We start from the raw sequence: 19,611 nt of genomic DNA, 5'->3' as shown, positions 1-19,611 counted from the left end.
CAATTCGGGTTTACTATGATGTTCACGTTATAAAAATAATTTTTTTTTATTTAATCGCATTATCTGAATAATTTTTATATTTTTATTTTAGTAAACACTCATTATCTCCAAAAGCAATAACATTTATAGAAATATTTAGTTTCTTTACATGGGTATAGTTTTAAAACTTCAGCAATAACAAATGATACATTTTTTCGCAAATCGATATTTTATAGTGTAAACGAGTAGGTACCTACCTACAATTAGACGTTTTATTAAAACTCTTAAAAAATTATTGTTAACGTTAGATAAGGTGTCATGTCGTCTAAATTTGTCTTAATGACACTGCAATTCCACAAATTCCTCCCAACTCGTACATATATACTATAATATGTAGTATGCAATAAAATGTATAATTGATTTAAACGCATGCAATTAAAATTGTTTGCTTCGCATTACAATTACATATAGGTACTATTTATACTATAGTAATGATATAATTAAATTATTGCTTGGTCAATATTTTTGAACCAATTTTAATGATACTATTGATATAGCATATTGTATATATTTTAGTATACTGTAAATCTAATCTTTACGGAGGAATATCGTAAGTATTCTGATTTCTGGCCGTATAATATAGCCGGTAACCCGATTTCATACCGACTAAGATTCGTGAATAAAAAAATGCAACAATATGGTTGAATTATTATGAGAGATATTTATACGCGATTGGTAGTTAATGTAATAATATGACAACAATAGAAAATTGCTCCCCTATAAAAGCGCGCGGGTCGGCCCCCGACGGATAAACGACCCGCGTGAAGGGTGTTTAATCCACTGCACGCATAATAATATTATATGTATTATTATGCATTTGCATGGCGGTGGTCTTTCGTTTATAAACGGATTTGGCAGGTCGTCGATGAAAAAAAAATATACATTTATATACATAGTATATACGTGTATGGTATATATAATATACATATATACCTACAGGCTACAAATAAAAATTTACTTAAAAAAAAATTATCATATATTAATAATATTATAACGTAGTTATAAGTGAAAAAATAACCGATCGTAAAAAGGAAAGACAAATATTTATAATCGAAGACGTATATGTTTGGAAAAAAAAAATACATTTGTATTTGTCAATAATAATGCAAATCAACTGCATTATACAAACACACGGTCGAGCGTCATTACAATAATAATAATATTGGTGCCCAATCCGATTTTTTTCTCGGCTGTAGGTATAAGTACTGCAGTCGCGATCGTGTGTGCAGTCGCATAGGTACGGACCTATAATACGTACATAATATATACACATCTATAATAATAATAATCATATTGTATGCGTAATAATATTATATACTATGAGTTATATACGTATAGATGTACCTGCGCGCCCAGTGCTGTTGTGATGGCCGTCGGACACAATTAATGGATATTAGATTTCACCGTATATGTATATACCTAATGTAATAATAATATTATACATTTATATTATATCCGTACACGCACCGACGCCGCCCATATATTATAATATATGTATGTGTGTATAATGTATATATGTATATATTGGAAAGCAATGATCATAGAAATAGAATTATTACGTATATATAATATAATACATGAATGAAAACTCGGGGTCCTTGGATTGCTGTTGTACGCAGAATAAGTAGTAGCTGTAAGCCGCAGCAGTGTGCACGTCAAACATGCAAAAATCTTAAACGTTGCGTCGACGGTTTATTTTTTTTTTTTATTATATATACATCGGAGGCGTGGGCGTATATTATATTATGTGCATAATAATAATAATATAACCATTAATTTATTTATGAAATAATATTATAATACATTGGCGTACTGTATTACGCTCTGCACTGCTGCAGCCCGCATGGATTAGCTGACGAAACACTGTTATTGTGACTACCGACAATAATAATAATTATTGTTATTAAAATAATTATAATAACAATATTCGCCCGTGATAACGCGAAACAATAATTCAACAACAGTCTGCGGTTTGCAATATACGAATGCTATACAATATATATGTATTATCGCGAATATTTGCGCGTTCAATGCGCCCACGGCCCGCGTGACTCGACACGAGCGTAATACCAGACGTTGGACACGCTTTTGCTCTCCAATATACTTATCAAAGGTGGTAGCAGCTGGGCAAGTAAATCGAAAAACCGACTCGAGTTAGTTGAGTTGTGTCAACGTTATAAGAATGTTAATTTTATGTTAACCCCCCCCCCATCTTTTAAGCACTATGTCGAGACACCCGACGCGCATTAAAATAAAGTCGGAGTTTAAAAAAAAAAGTAGTAAACTCTAATGATATTAGTAACTTAATTTTTTTCAAAATTTTTCCTCAACTCAGCTCGGTTCGAATCTGTTGAAAAATGTCTTTAGCTCGTCGGGCCTTGACAAACACGCACACATCACATTCACACACACACGGCCGATAATTTTTATAATAATCTGTTCTTGTTCGTGTACAAACATAAAATATTGTATTATATATATGCCCCGATGTCGTACTGCAGCAGCATTGCACACATGGCGCGGTTGTACCCATGATTTTTCGCCTCGTCCGTGCGACGGGCCGGCGTCGGCGCGCGTTATCGCTTTGCGGGAGACAGAGACGTGCAGCAGGTTTATTTTATATCAAATACACGCACCACTCGTGCACATTAATATATTACAATAATAATAATAATAATAATAATAATAATAATACACGCGTCATTGTGTGTGTGTGTGTGTGTTTGAACAACCCTACGGCGACGGCAGCGGCCCTGCAGTATACATGTTTAAGACCGAAAAGACGAAAACACGTGTGCCGGTCGTCTTGGTCGCACCACGTTTTCAACAAATGTGTGGTGTCGTCGTTATGATGATGTTATTATATATATATATATTATGTGCGTGTGCGGTGCGTATTTGACAAAAAAATAATAATAATAATAATATCCATACGTTCACAATCTCTCGCCTTGTATCGAAAATGTATGTTATATTTGTATGGTATTCTTTTTTTCTTTGCATTTCGCCCCCGTCAATGGAAATCGATGAATAAACCATAAACTGCACTACTGCAATATATAGTAATATGTTGGATGAATGTGATAACATACCAAAGAGACCTAACGCGGACGTTTATATTATTATTATGTATACGTTATATTATTATGGTAAACGACGATGGGAAATAATATTATTATACATTAGCGAAACGTCTGTTTGTCGGATAATATCTGCACTTCGACCGAACGCGAGAGATCGATATAATATGTCTTTATCTCTCTGTTAGGAGAGCCAAAACGAGAAACGATTCTTACGCCTATATGTTGTATATATATACGAGCACGCACCTATACGATAATCGCCATCATCATTATACAAGAAATTTACCTTTAAATTAAATTATATTTCGAAATTGCGCACTGTATGCACTGTATTATATCATATCATATAATGTATTGTGTTGCGTTATAATAATTATTATTTCATCCTTTTATATTATATATTATAACGAAAGCGTACCTATAAGCCGCACGAGATACTTATTCGGGTTGACGAATGGATTCCGCATATGGTTCGATTGCACGCTTCAACACCCATTATAATTATTGTATATATAAATATGCGATATAATACACACGCGTATATTATATTATTATTATATACCTATTAACACAATCTCATCGGATCGGTTCGAATCGGCAGAGACGAGGAAAAAAAAACAGTACCGCGGGCACGGCTGAGCCGATTATCTCTTGCGTTTTACTACGACTCTCCGACCAGTGCGTGCGTGTAATACACGCGTATGGGTGTGCATTGGTTTCCACAGCCGTGTTATATAGCGTTATAATATATAATGTTATGCGCTCTATAGCCGTTATACGAGGAATATTCGCGGGTCGATCGAAATGAATCGAACGAAAACGTTGCCCGACTTATACATTTTTATTGTAAAACAATCGCCAATAATTATTATATTATAATAATATATAATATTAGGCGTAGTAGGTATATTACCCGCAGCAGTATATTATACGAATATACGTAGGAATATGATGACTGAGCGATGCCGCGTGGCCGTTATATAGAATTTATGTCGCCGTACGCGCGTGCGCATGTCCTCGTCGTATAATAATAAAATACATTACGGTAATATATTCGAGAAACAAAGATCGAAGATATATATAATATTATAATAATAAGATTCCGAGGGGCGTGTGTGTGTGTGTAGTACATATTATATACGTATTCCTAAGTCGTCGGATGAGATATTCATCAGCTGTACTTCGCGTGTATACAGCCTATATATAATGATATTTCGTCCGAGACGCGCGTCCAAGCCTCTCCTTGTATACAGAGTCGCATAATATATATTATTGTACGAGCTTGATATTTCGATTTCGCTGTCAACGTATTTCCGTGCCCGCCGTATAGATATTATATAGGTTATACGTCGACTACATCGTCATCGCAATAATAACGATAATATAAATATATATATTGTTTTTATCGCGTTCTGTATATGGTATTATATTATATAGGTAATTGATACGATCGACTCTGCGCGTCACGCAGGCTATCGCGACACTTTTACGTATTTGTCCGGCCGATAGTATTTATTGTTGGTAATTATTTTTTTATTTTATCGATCGATTTTCACTCCCAATATATTCTAATACTTCTATTACACGTGTAGAACATCGCCGTCTAAGACCTACGTTGTACTCTTGGATTGTCGGCCCTGAAGCACATCGATCTGTCTGATATATTATATAATACTCAATCATGTTTACCGTGATGCGATGCCGTCCGTTTTGAAGACTTATTAAAAAATAAAACATTGCAGTGAATGTTAAGTAAAATAATATGCGATGTATGTGACATGTCTAAATGTTACTACACTAAATGTAATGTTTTCCGCGTAAAATATTAAACCCGGACGATGGAAAATATTTGCGATTGGCTATAAAAATATATATCGTGATCGCACTAAAGCAACTTTCCGCAGACATTATATTATATGATAAATACAATTAAGGGTATATTATGAGAATAAATAGCGATAATAATATGGTCGATTGCTCCGATTTTAATGAACATTACGGCCATTTATTTTCACTAATAAGGTTTTAAATTGTATCGTAACGTGCCAGCGAGTATTATATATACTTACTATAAAATCATAAATTATTGTACCCGGTTGCGTCCTAGACACGCCAATAATATGTATGACCATATAATATCGGCATGTGTTTTTAAAACTAGTTAGCTCGCAACTCAAGACTTGCGGAAAGAAGTGCTTGGCGTATAAATTGCACTATTATATTTTTAGGTTCGTACTGTAATACGGCTATGATGGTAATAGCAGTATCGAGTTCGTCGAGTCTCATTCGTATGAGCGGCAAGCAGATTTCTACCGCGATCGAGATAGTACGAGATCGTTATACGTCTTATTAATAATTATATATTATACGCACTGCAGCAGTAATCGACGATATCGATCTATAATACGTAGGAGGTACACGGGCTCATAATATTATATTATTCAAGTAGTCGTAGGTATACTAAATACACTTAATTATGTAAAGTACTTATATCGCGTAATGGTCGCAAAATTTAAATTCTAACTGCGCGTGACGCAAATATCGTAAAAATTTATCACGCTTGTACCTATTATATACGTGTATCATATATTGCCAATGCTGGGCATGGACGAGTTGAGAATGTAAGCTAAAACGGTTAGGTTAATTTTAAATTTTTAACTTGAATTTTTTGTATATCTTATTAACTTAACTTTTAATTTGATTTTTATTATTAACCAGATTAACCTAATAAAAAACGAGTTACTTTCAATCACATAGTCACGTTTATTTATGAATAATTAAATAATAATTAATAAAATAAAAATATTATTAATGGTACGTAATCATGATAAATCAAAAATGTAACTATTAAATGTAGGTATACTTCTATATTGTTGTCATTAGTCAGGATTGCTTAATTAAAAGAACTTATTTTTTATATCACATAGGCATCATCATGTTAAGCTATCTACCGTGATATTTATACACATACAAATGTATGAAAAAATTAACTTTACTTTGATATAGCGTACTGAACATAACCAAATTAAAAAAAAAAAAATAGTTAACTTAGATCGAAAGAAAATACCATTGAGGTGCATATTGTACCTTTAAAAATAATGGTAATATATTTTAGACACTACACGCAGCTACCGAAATACGGACTGTTACAACAGTTCGAGCACGCGCGCGTATGTGTGTTTAAGGACCCGGGCCGGCCAGTCGAGGAGGAGGTGACAGCGGGACGAGCGATCGGAGTGGAGGCTCTCTATAGCCGCACGATAGAACTCTGATGTATACATGTATGTGTGTGTGTGTGTGTGTGTAGAAGATGAGCCAAAACGGTGGGTTCATGTTACTGGCGACTGGCGAGTTGCCCGCGTCGTCCCCTCGTGTTCCCAAAATAACGGCCAGCTCTTTTATACACGGTGTACATTATATCCATCTGGCTCTCGGGCAATTAAATCCTGACCAACAAACAAACAATCGTCTGCGAGTTTTTTGCCCGTTAGGTATTTAACAAAAAAAAAAAATCCATTACAATCTATTATATTTCAATAACATTATTTTAATGTTTTTAATATGTCGTGTCGAATGCGACTGTATAATAATAGTTATGAAGGTAGTTATTCCGATTTTCTCCCGTCTAATTTCTGGTGAGAACTGCGAATACTTTTGTCCGCATTTTGTATACACACAAATATTTTTTTTTATTTTGATAAAATCGACAATCCGTTACCACACAAATGATCCAATTACAACAATAAGATACGAACTGCGATAGAAACCTATAATATGTATATAATATAGCGTGATGGGCGTGGGCGAAGAATGTATACAACGATGTGGCATCGTTCGGCACGCCAAAATTTGAAAGGCAGACGGGACTACATCTGCAATTATATAGGTACCCATCATATATATGTACTAAAATATAATATCATATATATATTTTATATAGCATTACCAAAATATTATATTTCTATAGAGTTTGTTGCGATACAAAGATAATTCTCGTCATAAGACATCAGTCTTCGTGCATAACTGACATACACTTATGATGTATACACGTCATATTAAAAACCGTAGCAATTTAAGGCGAACGAAATTATCGCCAAGACGCATATAATATAATACGTCATATTGTTTTGTCGCAGAAAACGAGTATACGCCTATATCCATCGCAGTCATCATCCCGTTGTACATTTTGGGACGCATACACTCGACTCAGCCGAGTCTTGTGGAAAATAACCTAATTGAGTTGGGAAAAAAATGTCCTTACCACCTTACCCTTTTATCGTTTTATAAACTGAGGACTGTCAGTACACAATATGTCAAAAATTATGGTCTTAGTATTATAATTGCTCAAAAAGTCTGACTCAATTATTGGCTTATTGTCGGTCGGAATTCGGCCATAAATATTATACGATTCTGGACGTGGGACTGAACTCCATACAACCATAATAATTCATATTTTTTTCTTCGGGTAACCAAAGGTATGTGTGTGTGTGTTCGCCCTGGGAATCGATGACGGTGGCGCGCGGGCGAGCGGGTGCTGTCAGTGGTTGAGAGTACAAAAAAAAAAAATCACCAGTGAACTCCACAAATGACGCCACTGTGTTATAAGCTATTATTCACCGTACACGTGTCCCGTCTGTTTATATTATATAGACGGATAATATATCGGTCGCGCGGGCTCGAATGAAAGCGATGCGGCTGCCGTTCGTTCGAAACGTGTCCGAAAATAGTTTTCTGATATTGCAGCATTTTGCACCGTATATATTGTATATATTACAATCGTCGTTGTACCGCGGGCGCGTGCGCGTCACATCACGGACATGCCGATGGATTTTTTTTTTTTTACAAGACCTATCGCATAATAAGTTTGTGCGATATTCGACTGCGGACGAAGAGATTTTTATTTATTTCGAGAGAGACAATGAGAGCCGGCCCCGTGTAATATATATTACGTAGGTACCTATCTATATTGCAGGTGTCGCATGCCCGCGAAAAGCCGTTTATTTATAAAACAACTCGGACCTTCGTATAATGCCTACGACGATACTCGTTCAAATATATACATAGGAGGACGTGTTACACCTATATAATTTATATATATATGTATACGTGTACAAGACAAGATCATGTTTTGAAATTCACACGACGAACACACTATTTTTACACGATGACTGAACAAATTGTATTTTCATTCACCGATTATGGGTTTGATTATTTTCATATTAAAAAAAAAAACACGTATATACGTATAGGTATACGCGATATAATTATTCAGTCGTTTCGGATATTCGTAACGGGTTTTTAAACAATTTCTCTTAATATGAAGTATAATTATTACAATAAATGTATTTATAATATTGTATATACACATACCCTATCTACCTAAATAAACGCATTTGTATTGTACCGTTATGCAGATATACATTATAGGCACAGCAATAGTTAAAGGTATAATACTCCACAAAAAAAATATCGAAATGATTCTAACAAAAATCATAAATATTTTTAGAAATATTTTTTCACCTAACGATTACATATATTTTTTAGTTATATATAAAAAAACGAACATTAAAGCTTTACCTATACACTGCGTCAGAACCAAAAATGCCGTGAGTCAATGTAAAACATTTTTGAAAAAAATGGGTTTTTAAATTCTTAACATCATAATTCATGACATTGAATACAGTAGATGTATGATGTGTGTTTTTCTTTGTGAATTTACCTAAGATATACAATGGAATGAAAATAAATATGATAAAATATTTTTGAATAACATATCTTGCTTTTTACATCAGTATAAAATTATTAATGATATACATGTTTTATCAACTATATTGGTTCATAAAAAACAATATGTCGAAATTAATAACTGCATGTATTCAATTTTATTGATAATTTAAAAATATTTCTAAAAGTAAATTTACGAAATTAGCTAAAATCGACTATAACATTTATGACGTATCTGTTCAATCTGTTCAGTACATTAAATAACTGTCATTTTACCTAATAGATTGTATGGCATTTTTTTCTTAATAGGTACATTCTACTTGTGAATTTTATCATGATTTACGGCTTTTATCTTTTTTTATATTGTCTACATTAAATATTGTTTTTGCTGTGTAATATTTCAGATGTATGGCACTCGCTTAATTTAGGTGAATTTTAAAATTTTATTTGCAGGCTTTACCCCATTTTTAAGTTTGTTTGGACTTACGGTATTTCAGCTTACAGGGTCAATATACTACAATATATAATATTGTATTGAATTATATTATATAACATAATATAGGCACATAATATTATTATATATCCGTCCGTCCGTCCACACATACATACGCGCGCAGGTGTTGATTCAAGCTGTCCTACGCTATAATATAATATTATTATAAATACTATCCCTACCTTGGTTCCAACCACTATATATCGAACCTAAATGTTTGCTACCCCATTAAAATAGGTGTACTTTATATATATATATATATATATATATGAATGGTAAATAATAGCTTTGGGAAAAGCGTCCGCATATACGCGACTTAATGTAGACGCGGTTCGCACAATGGTAAAATGGATAACGTGCCGTTTGTGTACATTTCGAGAGCAAACAATAAGGCGATTGCAAAACGTCAATATGCTTTCGGGACGTGGGTCCCACTACAGCAACCTCGTATAACATGTTTTTCAAATATGCTATGTATTATGTATATGGCATACCCAAGAGTATATAGCGGAAATAAATAATAATGTGCGTTTATTATAAGTATACTTATATATATATCTATGTACAGATGATTTCGTCTCCCAATTAGTGTGTTAAATGTCATCACTATTTCGATAGCATTCGGATGTGTAGCCGCGAAGTTGGGCAAAGTTAATGAAAATAATTAACTCGAATTATTAAGGTAAATAAACACAAGATCGTTAATTATTTAGAAGTTCATAATGGTCAACAAATAATATATTTAACTCGTGGTTAAATAAAATATAGAAAATATAATTAATTAAATTTAATTTGAATACAAATTAAATCTACTTTTTTAATTACCACATTTTGTGCCTATCTATAATATATACAATGTCACTTTATCAAGAAACATAACAGAAATTTTAGTATTATTATTATCATTATAGTATTAGATTATTTTTATTTAACGATATGTATTATGTACAGTAGTTAATATATAAAATCATTAAAACCAAAAATTTTTAATTTCAACTTGATAGATTATTCTTAAATCAACTGAAAAAATTAAGTTATCTTAACAGTCAATTAAATTAGTTGAGATAAAAAATATGAATTTTTTACTTAGACTTAGAATTTTTAAGTACATATTATAGTTAATGCTCATTGCCCACCTTTAATCATGCTCAGGTATAACTGTATAAATGAAATATGGTATTAAATTAATAGCAATAATATTTATCACGTACCTATACCGCCTGAGATTAACGCGTTCCATAGGACAATACACACAACACACACACACACACACACACACATAAATATATATATATATATCATAATATTGAATTTTAGTTAAAAATTTAATATTATATAATATAATAATATACTCGTATTATAGTTTAATGTGCTGCAGAATATCTCCCATCTACAAATCTCATAACACAATCGAACCACAATCGAACTCGAGCGATATCGCGATTCCATGAGTTCACATGTTTGCTATTAAATATTGTTCTGAATAACAATAATAATTATACGGTTGCCCACATCATAAAAGTTATTTTACAGTCGCTAGTCTTATGTTTTTTTCGTTTATCATTATCACGTGTGTGCCAGCACGTGCTCCAAGCGTTTCAAATAACTAAATTTTCGTATCAAATTACTCTCTTTTTTTTCAATGCAATTTATATAGTATTATTGTACCGATTTATAATACGTTTTAGTGAAGAGAAATATTATTGTTTCGCCATTCGTTAACAAACGGATTATTCAAACAATTTATATTGTTAAATGGTTATCCATCCATGCTAAAAAGATGAAGTAAAAATAACTATACACTATTGAATTCTACGTACAAAATAAATTAATATATCCTAAAATGAAGTGTGTGTAAGTATAATATATCATATATTTAATAAGATTTCCAAATTAGAATAAGTATATTTAACATATATTGTATTTTATAGATTCATTAATACGTATTTTGGCACATAATATAATATGACATTTTCAAACGTTTGAATACTTATTATTAAGTTATTAAAGCTATACATAAACATATTATAATCATTGTCGAGCTGTGAGTTTTTTCTTTTTAAATAAAAGATCCTTAAATGTTTAACCCTTCTATATGTATACTGTTATAGTGAGTTGTAACTTTTCAGCACCTTTGTATACTGGAATATAATTTATTTTCCACCTGCATGTTGTAAAGGTATTGATTTGTATTTAGCTTTCCAAAATGTGATTATATTTTTCGCATGTTTTCTCAAATTTATTACGTTTAGTATATTATTTAAATACATGCACAGTACATATAACAGTATATATAGTGTACAACAATATGCATTTAAATGTGCGTGTGTGTGTGCTTAGGTAAAAAAAAAATAAAATCGTTACGGATTTCATCGGATTAAGCATTTCTAATTGTTTATGTTTAACATCACGTAGTCCTTGACACGAAGTTCACGCCATCACCCGTTGTTAGAAATAATAAAAGTTTTAAACATTTTTAGCGTGCACAAAGAATTAGAACACGTTTTAATAAAAAAAAGAATAATAAAACAAAAACAAGTGTAGCACAACGATGTGAGTGGGACACAGGCAAATAGCGAATAATATATAAAGTATATACGCATATTTTACTATTTTAGAGTGATACCTTAATATACACATTAAACACTATATTGTGCGGATAATATTATGTTGTAGGTACCTAAGTAATTTTGATTGAAACATTCCTAAACAGTTATATTATTATAATATTTTTTTTTATCACGTCTAATGTAAAACCTTATCGCTTTGTGCGGGTTCTTGCGTTGTTTAATAGATATAATATTTTACACGAATATATACGCAAACTTTAATATTACATGTAAGTGTCTATATAATTGCACAAAATTGTTGTCAGGGCGGCCGTGGTATAAAGTCGCTCAACATAATGTTATAATATATTTTTAGTAACTATTATGTTCGTATGTCTTTCGGAAAAAATAGGTATAGCCCCCTCATGAGATAGAGCGTAATGTCGTCAAAGTCAATAATATATTATATCGAGAGCAATGTTGTCAAAACAGCAAAAAAACTGTTCTCTCTTTTCGCTGCCTACACACAAATCAATATATTATTATAGGTATACAGTGTATACACTCGAATTTAGTTGAATATATACTGTACAAGTATTACTGCATGTGACAATTTATACCACACACCATATTATACACTTTATATAGAGCTACTTTCAAACGCAGTGCCTATACCTATAGGTGTAAAACACTCGGCGCGTTACTAATATATATAAATATATAGAGTTACGGTTTTCAAGTATTATTTTTTATAAATTTACATTTTCAATAGCTTAAAAAAAAAAATACATGCAGATAAAATTGGTTACATTTATTCGAATGTTTAATATTATATTATTGTGTAAAGGCACACAAATGTGCGTATGGGTAAATCGTACTTCATTTGTGAATAATTTCTCCACGGAACACAATTCTCGCCATTTATACATTCACGTAGGTATATATTGTATATTACGGCAAAATAAAATATCGGATTACATTCGTGAAGACGATGTTCGCTTATATTGTTATCAGCTTATCTCACATTGTTATTTACCGAGATATTAGATCCGTTTCGAGAAAATAAATCAATATTATTATTACGTATTTTTTTATTTTTTTATTTTACTTTAAAGTCTGATATTCATCGTCGACGAAACGCGACGGCGGTGGCGAACAGTGCGAACAGATAAATTGTATTAACACCAATTATATAGGTATAGATATTCTGACGATAATAATAATTATTATATTATATTTTATAGAAATAATTTATGTGAACATTAATAAAATTATATTTTTACCTTTATTAATACATAGGTATTGTATTATTAACAAACAGGTTTATGTATATAATATCTATTATATATATATATATATTAATGTAGAAACATATTGTATACTATAGAAGGCACGATGGAGATTTGAAGTATACACAATAGTTGTAAAGTATAACGATTTAACAATGTCCATAACTCGCTTAAGAATATAATTATTTTGAGAACATAGTCAACATTCTTTAAATTATTCTTCAATTTAAATTTTTAATAATTTAAATTAAAATTGTTCATATTGATAATGTCTATAAAGTATAATTCACTGAAATGATCTAAGTGACAACACAAAATTGATTTTGTTTGTAACGCAAATTTACTACGGTGTTTACTTGTTTAGGTGGATATAGGTGGATATAACCACGCGTGTAGTGACGTATTTGCGTTATTTTTTAAACAAGTATTTAATAATAAACTACGTATGAGACAAAAGACGTAAAAAAATTCTATCGTATCTCTCGTATCTTATTAGTGGGGCACACACGTTAAATGTGTTTTTGACATAACTCTTATTGTTGATGAAATAAAATATTTGATTCGTCTCCAATAACTATATGTATGTATAGTATATGTAATAATATATAATATTAATGTAGGTATACATTTATTGCAAAACAGTAGGTAGTTACCAAAAAGTGTAATAATAAAAAAAAGTATTATATTTACAGTTATACAGAATAAAAAATAAAAATTATAAAGAATTTAGGTAAAATTTTTTAATTTGTTTAAATCTATTAAAAGCTTTAGAAAATCAGAAAATCTGTTATTTTTAAACTTTATAAAAGATAATATAGATAATACATTAAAAACAATTAATTACGATATCAATGACTACTATGATGCATATATTAATTATATTAAGATAGGTATGTGCAATAATATTATACTCAACCAACATTTTAAATAACTAAAAGAACTATTCAATTATGTCGCTCTATTCATGTATATACATGTATAATAAAATGTACATTGTATGTATTATATTTATAAACACAGGCTACACTCAACGTATCTACTGAAACTATATAGAAATTCTTTACATTATTGGTTTGCTATTTGTTTTATATGGTTTTGGGCATCTGGGCATCCTAAACAAACACATTTCTCGACTACGCGATAGTGAGAATACTACGATGGGAATTCACTGTCTATAGTATTGTCTTGGGTACGTATGTTTGCAAAATTCAATAATAAACATTTTCATATCGTCCCGTATTTTCAAGCAGACAAGCACTATATAAACATAAACAAAAATATACGAAATAGACTGGTATGTCATAGGTCAAGAAACAAAAATGTAGTTTGAAAATAATCAATACTTTTTTTTTAGTCTTAAATGTGATAAAATTAAAACCACATGGAAGATCAAAGATATGCACAATCGTTTAAGAATTAATAAAATATGTACAATAATACAATTTTAATGAAAATGATAAATAATTTTTTTTATGTCATTTGTAAAACTCAATCAAAAATAAATCGTCTGTTGACAAATATATAGGTACCTACTGTACTTAATCATTAATCATCACAAGCATAAATAAAATTAATTAAATCATTACAATGAAAATAAGTAAATTATTACCATTAAAGCTTTTGAAATATTTTAAAACACAGAATGAGTTTAATTTTAATGATGACATATTTTTTTTAAGTACCAAAGTAAAAATATAAGACTATTTTATGTCAGTATTTATTACTTGGCAAAGTTACAAAGTTGTATCTTTTATCGTATTAATTCTGGATGTTTTTTGGCTCTACCTAAAATGCAGGGTTTTAAATGTTTATTACTCCTTGAAAATATTTAATAATAAAATAGATATTTAAATAAATTTCATAATTTACCTAATTATGTACTGTAAACAATTTAATTATATTTTGTGAATTTGAATCATTTATAGTAATTAATTATAAATTTAGTAAAAAATGTACCGTTTATATTATAATATACACAACGGTACACAATATAGTATAGTTACATGTAACTTTGTGCACAAAGTCTAATAAATTACATTCTAAAAGTATTTGTAAAAATCATATTTTATACGTCATGTATTTTGTTATTTTTTACATTGAAGTGTATCATTTATTAAATAGATAATAAGGTAATATACTATTATAGTCAACAAGAATTGTTTATCATAACAATAGTAAATTGTTAATACCTATAAGAACCTATCACTATATTATAAAACGTACATTTTTAATTAGACCACTAATAATATATAATATTTATGGATTATAATTTATATTATATTGCCGATATTTTAAAATCACAAAAAAAAAATAAATATACATTTTAGGACATTATCTTTATCAACCTGACTTGCTATATTTTACTAGGGAGAGCTAATTTCAGTTAAAATTCTTTTTCGTCGATTTAAATACTGCTTTGATATTTTATATTTATCTCAAAAAGGAGTCCCATATGTGAAATTTAAATGAAAAATATAATATAATAGATAATGACATCTCGTAAAATATGTGTGTCCGAAACTGCCGATATCATCTGGAGAACATGTATGACGCGAAAAACTTATTACGAGCATACCCCGTTGAGTTCGGAACATATGATAAATATGATTTATCGAACTAATTCCCGTGATTCGGCCCCTTGAGAGAATAACGAGAGGGTAGTTCTGCACCCAGTGGGGTGCTTTAAGACGGCATTGTGTGTAATTTATATAATATAATATACCATAACCACACATGCAGAATATAAAGTGATAATCCAACATGTGTAATGTATAATCGTTTCATTCACTTTTATGTACTTAAACGATCAACATCCGTATTAATGAAATTCGTTATCATCCGGAGGTCGTTGTAGCCCGCTTGGCTTACGCCTTGTTTACAATATTAAGTTATCGCTTTGTCGCGGCTATATTTTTTCGTTATTATCGGCAAATTAACGTCTGCAGTCTACATAAACCTATAGTACCTGTTTATGATACTTCACAGAGAGCTCTATTGTGACGGGTTGTGATTTTTTTTTTATTATTATTTCATTTTGATTAGGGTCATTCTGTAATCATTTTTTTCTCAGGGCCAACTACAATACGCTTCCGGTCACCAGTATGAGATTTTACAGAATTTAGTTCTCTAAGACAGTAAATGATGAGGTCAACGTGACCTTATCAATATAATAACAATACATTTTTTATATAATCTAGTATGATAAAATGTATTACGTTTATCATATTTTAAATTCATTAAATTTTAAAGTGTGTATCAGTGTGGATATAGATAAGCAAAATTCAGAAAAAAAAAATTAAATCTTCTAACAGTTTTAACTTCAAACTTCTAATTATTAATATATTATCATTATTTTATACAGATAAATTAATAATTACAAGCTATATAAATTATATGAGATTAATTTAACTTGTCGCTTATTTCAAAATAGTATTTATTTATATATTTTATTACTTGACCTTAATGTGTCGCAATTGTAGTAGGTATATTTATTATTTACATTACGATATTTCAATATTTGTTAAACTATATTTTATTTTAAAAACTATGTTTTGTCATGGCAAGATATTAAAATTATAAATATTATGCTTTTATTTTTTAATTTAAGTGGTTTTCAATGTTTTGTAAATTTAATACTAATATTACTTACATGTAAATACAAATTACAATTATATAAAAATAATGATTTTATTTCCTGTATTTCTTTAGCTTTATAGGATAACTTTTAAATATCTCCAAAATGTAAATACAATATTTAATTTTTTTTAGACTGATGTTTTGGAAAAAATTTTGAAGTACCTAACTATAAATTATGTGTAGTTATAGACTCATTAACCAAATGGGCATTATTATTTTTATAGTCCTTTGCAAATCGTAGGTCCAATTAAAATATTAATTAATTTTTTAATACATCCAATATTAAATAGTATAATATTTGTTTTATTTACATTTTTGTTTATAAATAAAAGAGTACTTTTTTTCTGTAAAATAAACAGAAACGTATACAAATCAAAAGTAGTTTATTTTATTTGTATAAATGCCTATACATTGTTTTTACTTCATATCAAGTTTTTTTTTTTTTAAATAATATCTATTTTTACAATTTATTATTAAATTTTTTTCTGTCCCATTAATCGTATAAACATTGAACTATTCTAGTTTCTGAGAATCAAATTATAATAACCATAGGTGGTTACTTACCAATAATACTAATAAAATAATCGTCAAAAAGCATTTTATTTTTTATTCATTATTCAATATATTTGCTAGGTATAGTTTTGGTTTGAAATCAAGCATTTTTATATCATGGGTTAGGTTTAAACTAGATAACATCTAATTAGTATTATATAAATATAGCTTACACATCATATACGAGTAATCATATTTTTAATAAAAATTTGCTATTTTAAACAAAACTATTTATAAAACACGTGTCTAATGTATGAGCGAATTTATCGAAACAGTGTAAAATATATAATAAGTAGGTAGTAATTGTATATACACCAATTTTGATTACATTATTTAGAAAAAAAATTGTGAATTTATTTAAAGCTCCTTTTTTGAGTAGCCATTATCCATTACAATACTTAGAAAACGATTTAATTAATTTTTTTTTTTTTTAATCACATATACGTATACATAATAAGTTATTTGGAGATGATGAAAATATTTTGTTACAATAGTTTATATGTATCAAACTCTTTAGGAAGTGTTTCGCGGTTGCGTTCAGGGAGCATTACCGGGCCGAGTTAATTTTCCAGTAACACTCGTCTTCCGGGTGCGCTCGTCACACAATATTGTTACATGGTAATTTAAACATTGTCACAAGAAGAGCTGATAAACAGTTGCAGTGAGTCAAAAACATTCGAGGCTTGTAACGGAATAGGTTTAATAATAACATTATTATTATTATTTATTATAGAGTTATACGCAAGAAGGGTGATATAATATCATATTAATGTATGTAATGATTAGTACAACGAACACCACTCACCCATCTTTCTGTTCGGCCGCCCGGTCTCTTTGCCTGCGGTTTTTGAACCAGTTGGACACCTGGGTCGTAGTCAATCCAGTGGCCTCGGCCAATTCCCTTTTCTCCCTGGGACTCGGATACGGATTACTGGCGTACCATTCGCGTAACACCATCCGGGACTTTTCCTTAAAACAGTAGCTGGTCTCCTCGCCGTCCCATATGGTCCGAGGCAACGGAAACTTGCGGCGGACCCGGTACTTTCCGACAGCACCCAGCGGACGACCCCTGAGCTTTTCGGCTTCCACGTAGTGCGCCTTGAGCCAGAGCGCCTGCAGCTTGGGGTGGTTGTGTGCGGAGAACTGGTTGCTCTCCAGCAGACGGTACAGCTCTTTGAAGTTACCCCGGTGAAACGCCACGATGGCCTTTGCCTTGAGTACGCTCTCGTGCTTGTGAAGCTTGTCGCAACTGGGCAGCGACCACAGGAACCTGCCCAGCCGCTCGATGTTTCCGGATTGCTGGAGCACCTCGCACACGCAGGCCACCTGTTCCTGGGTGAACCCGAACGACGGCAAAAGTGGCGTCATGGCGCTACCTCCTCCGGCACTGCCGCTGCCGCCGCCGCCCGACGACGAGCCCGGCGAATGTTGTTGGGGCTGGCTGGCGGTGCTCGCGTGGTGAGGCGACCCTTGTAGACCGCTGATGATGCTGGGCCCGCCCGGATGGTCCACGTTGAAACTCCCGAAGCTGCCTGCTGTACCGCTGCCGATCAACATCACTGCTGTGCATTCACTCGACTCAACGACACGACGGCATGGCACGACTGGACGCGTAGTAAAGGGTATATGTATTGTACAGACAGCCGATTATCAGCGAGGTGCGATGCGGTTGTGTGAAAATATATTTATGTATATCGACAGCGAACGACGGCAAAATTTGAAATCGGACGTCGAACACCGTAGTGAGTAGATTAATTGCAGAGCGAAATATATTAATAATATAAAATATTACCGATTCATTTATACGAAACCGAACGGACAGAACGACGGAGACACAATAGACGCGAGTCGATTCGCGCGAAACAATCGTGTGCTATAATAATAATATTATGTTTGTATTATAACAAAACTCTATTATTATTACTATTATCACTTTTAATATATTTTTTTCTCCCGACGATCGCGCGATCTGCTGTGCGTGTATACAACGTATAGGCTTTGCGGCCGACTAACGCGACGACTACGACTCCCGGGCCAGCCAGCCAGACGACTCGACACACACGTACCCCACCACCGATATCGTCATAGCCGTGGCTCGGTTACCGTGGTAACCACTGCCGTTCGCGATCACATTAGCCAAACGGGTAGGCGGTCTCCCCGATGGGCGCGGTCTCTGGGAGGTGGTGCGCGTTTAGTGTTGCCGCTGCCACCGCTGGTGGACGTACGCATCTTCGCACGGGCCGAAG

The 19,611-nt window shown here is 31.8% G+C and overlaps 1 protein-coding gene across 1 annotated transcript in view; it reads right to left on the bottom strand.

Moving 5' to 3' along the window:
* Positions 1-19,396, bottom strand: part of LOC132924340 (homeobox protein six1-like) — a 43,659-nt gene extending 24,263 nt beyond the window's left edge. Inside the window, exon 1 of the mRNA XM_060988576.1 lies at positions 18,171-19,396. Within this exon, the coding sequence (XP_060844559.1) occupies positions 18,171-18,922 (752 nt within the window). The 5' untranslated portion in view covers positions 18,923-19,396. The remainder of the gene's footprint in view (positions 1-18,170) is intronic.
* Between the last annotated feature and the right edge of the window lie 215 nt (positions 19,397-19,611).

This window comes from Rhopalosiphum padi, chromosome 3 (genome assembly GCF_020882245.1).
Source record: "Rhopalosiphum padi isolate XX-2018 chromosome 3, ASM2088224v1, whole genome shotgun sequence".
Taxonomy (NCBI): Eukaryota; Metazoa; Arthropoda; class Insecta; order Hemiptera; family Aphididae; genus Rhopalosiphum; species Rhopalosiphum padi.
This window is presented reverse-complemented; position numbering and strand designations above follow the sequence as displayed.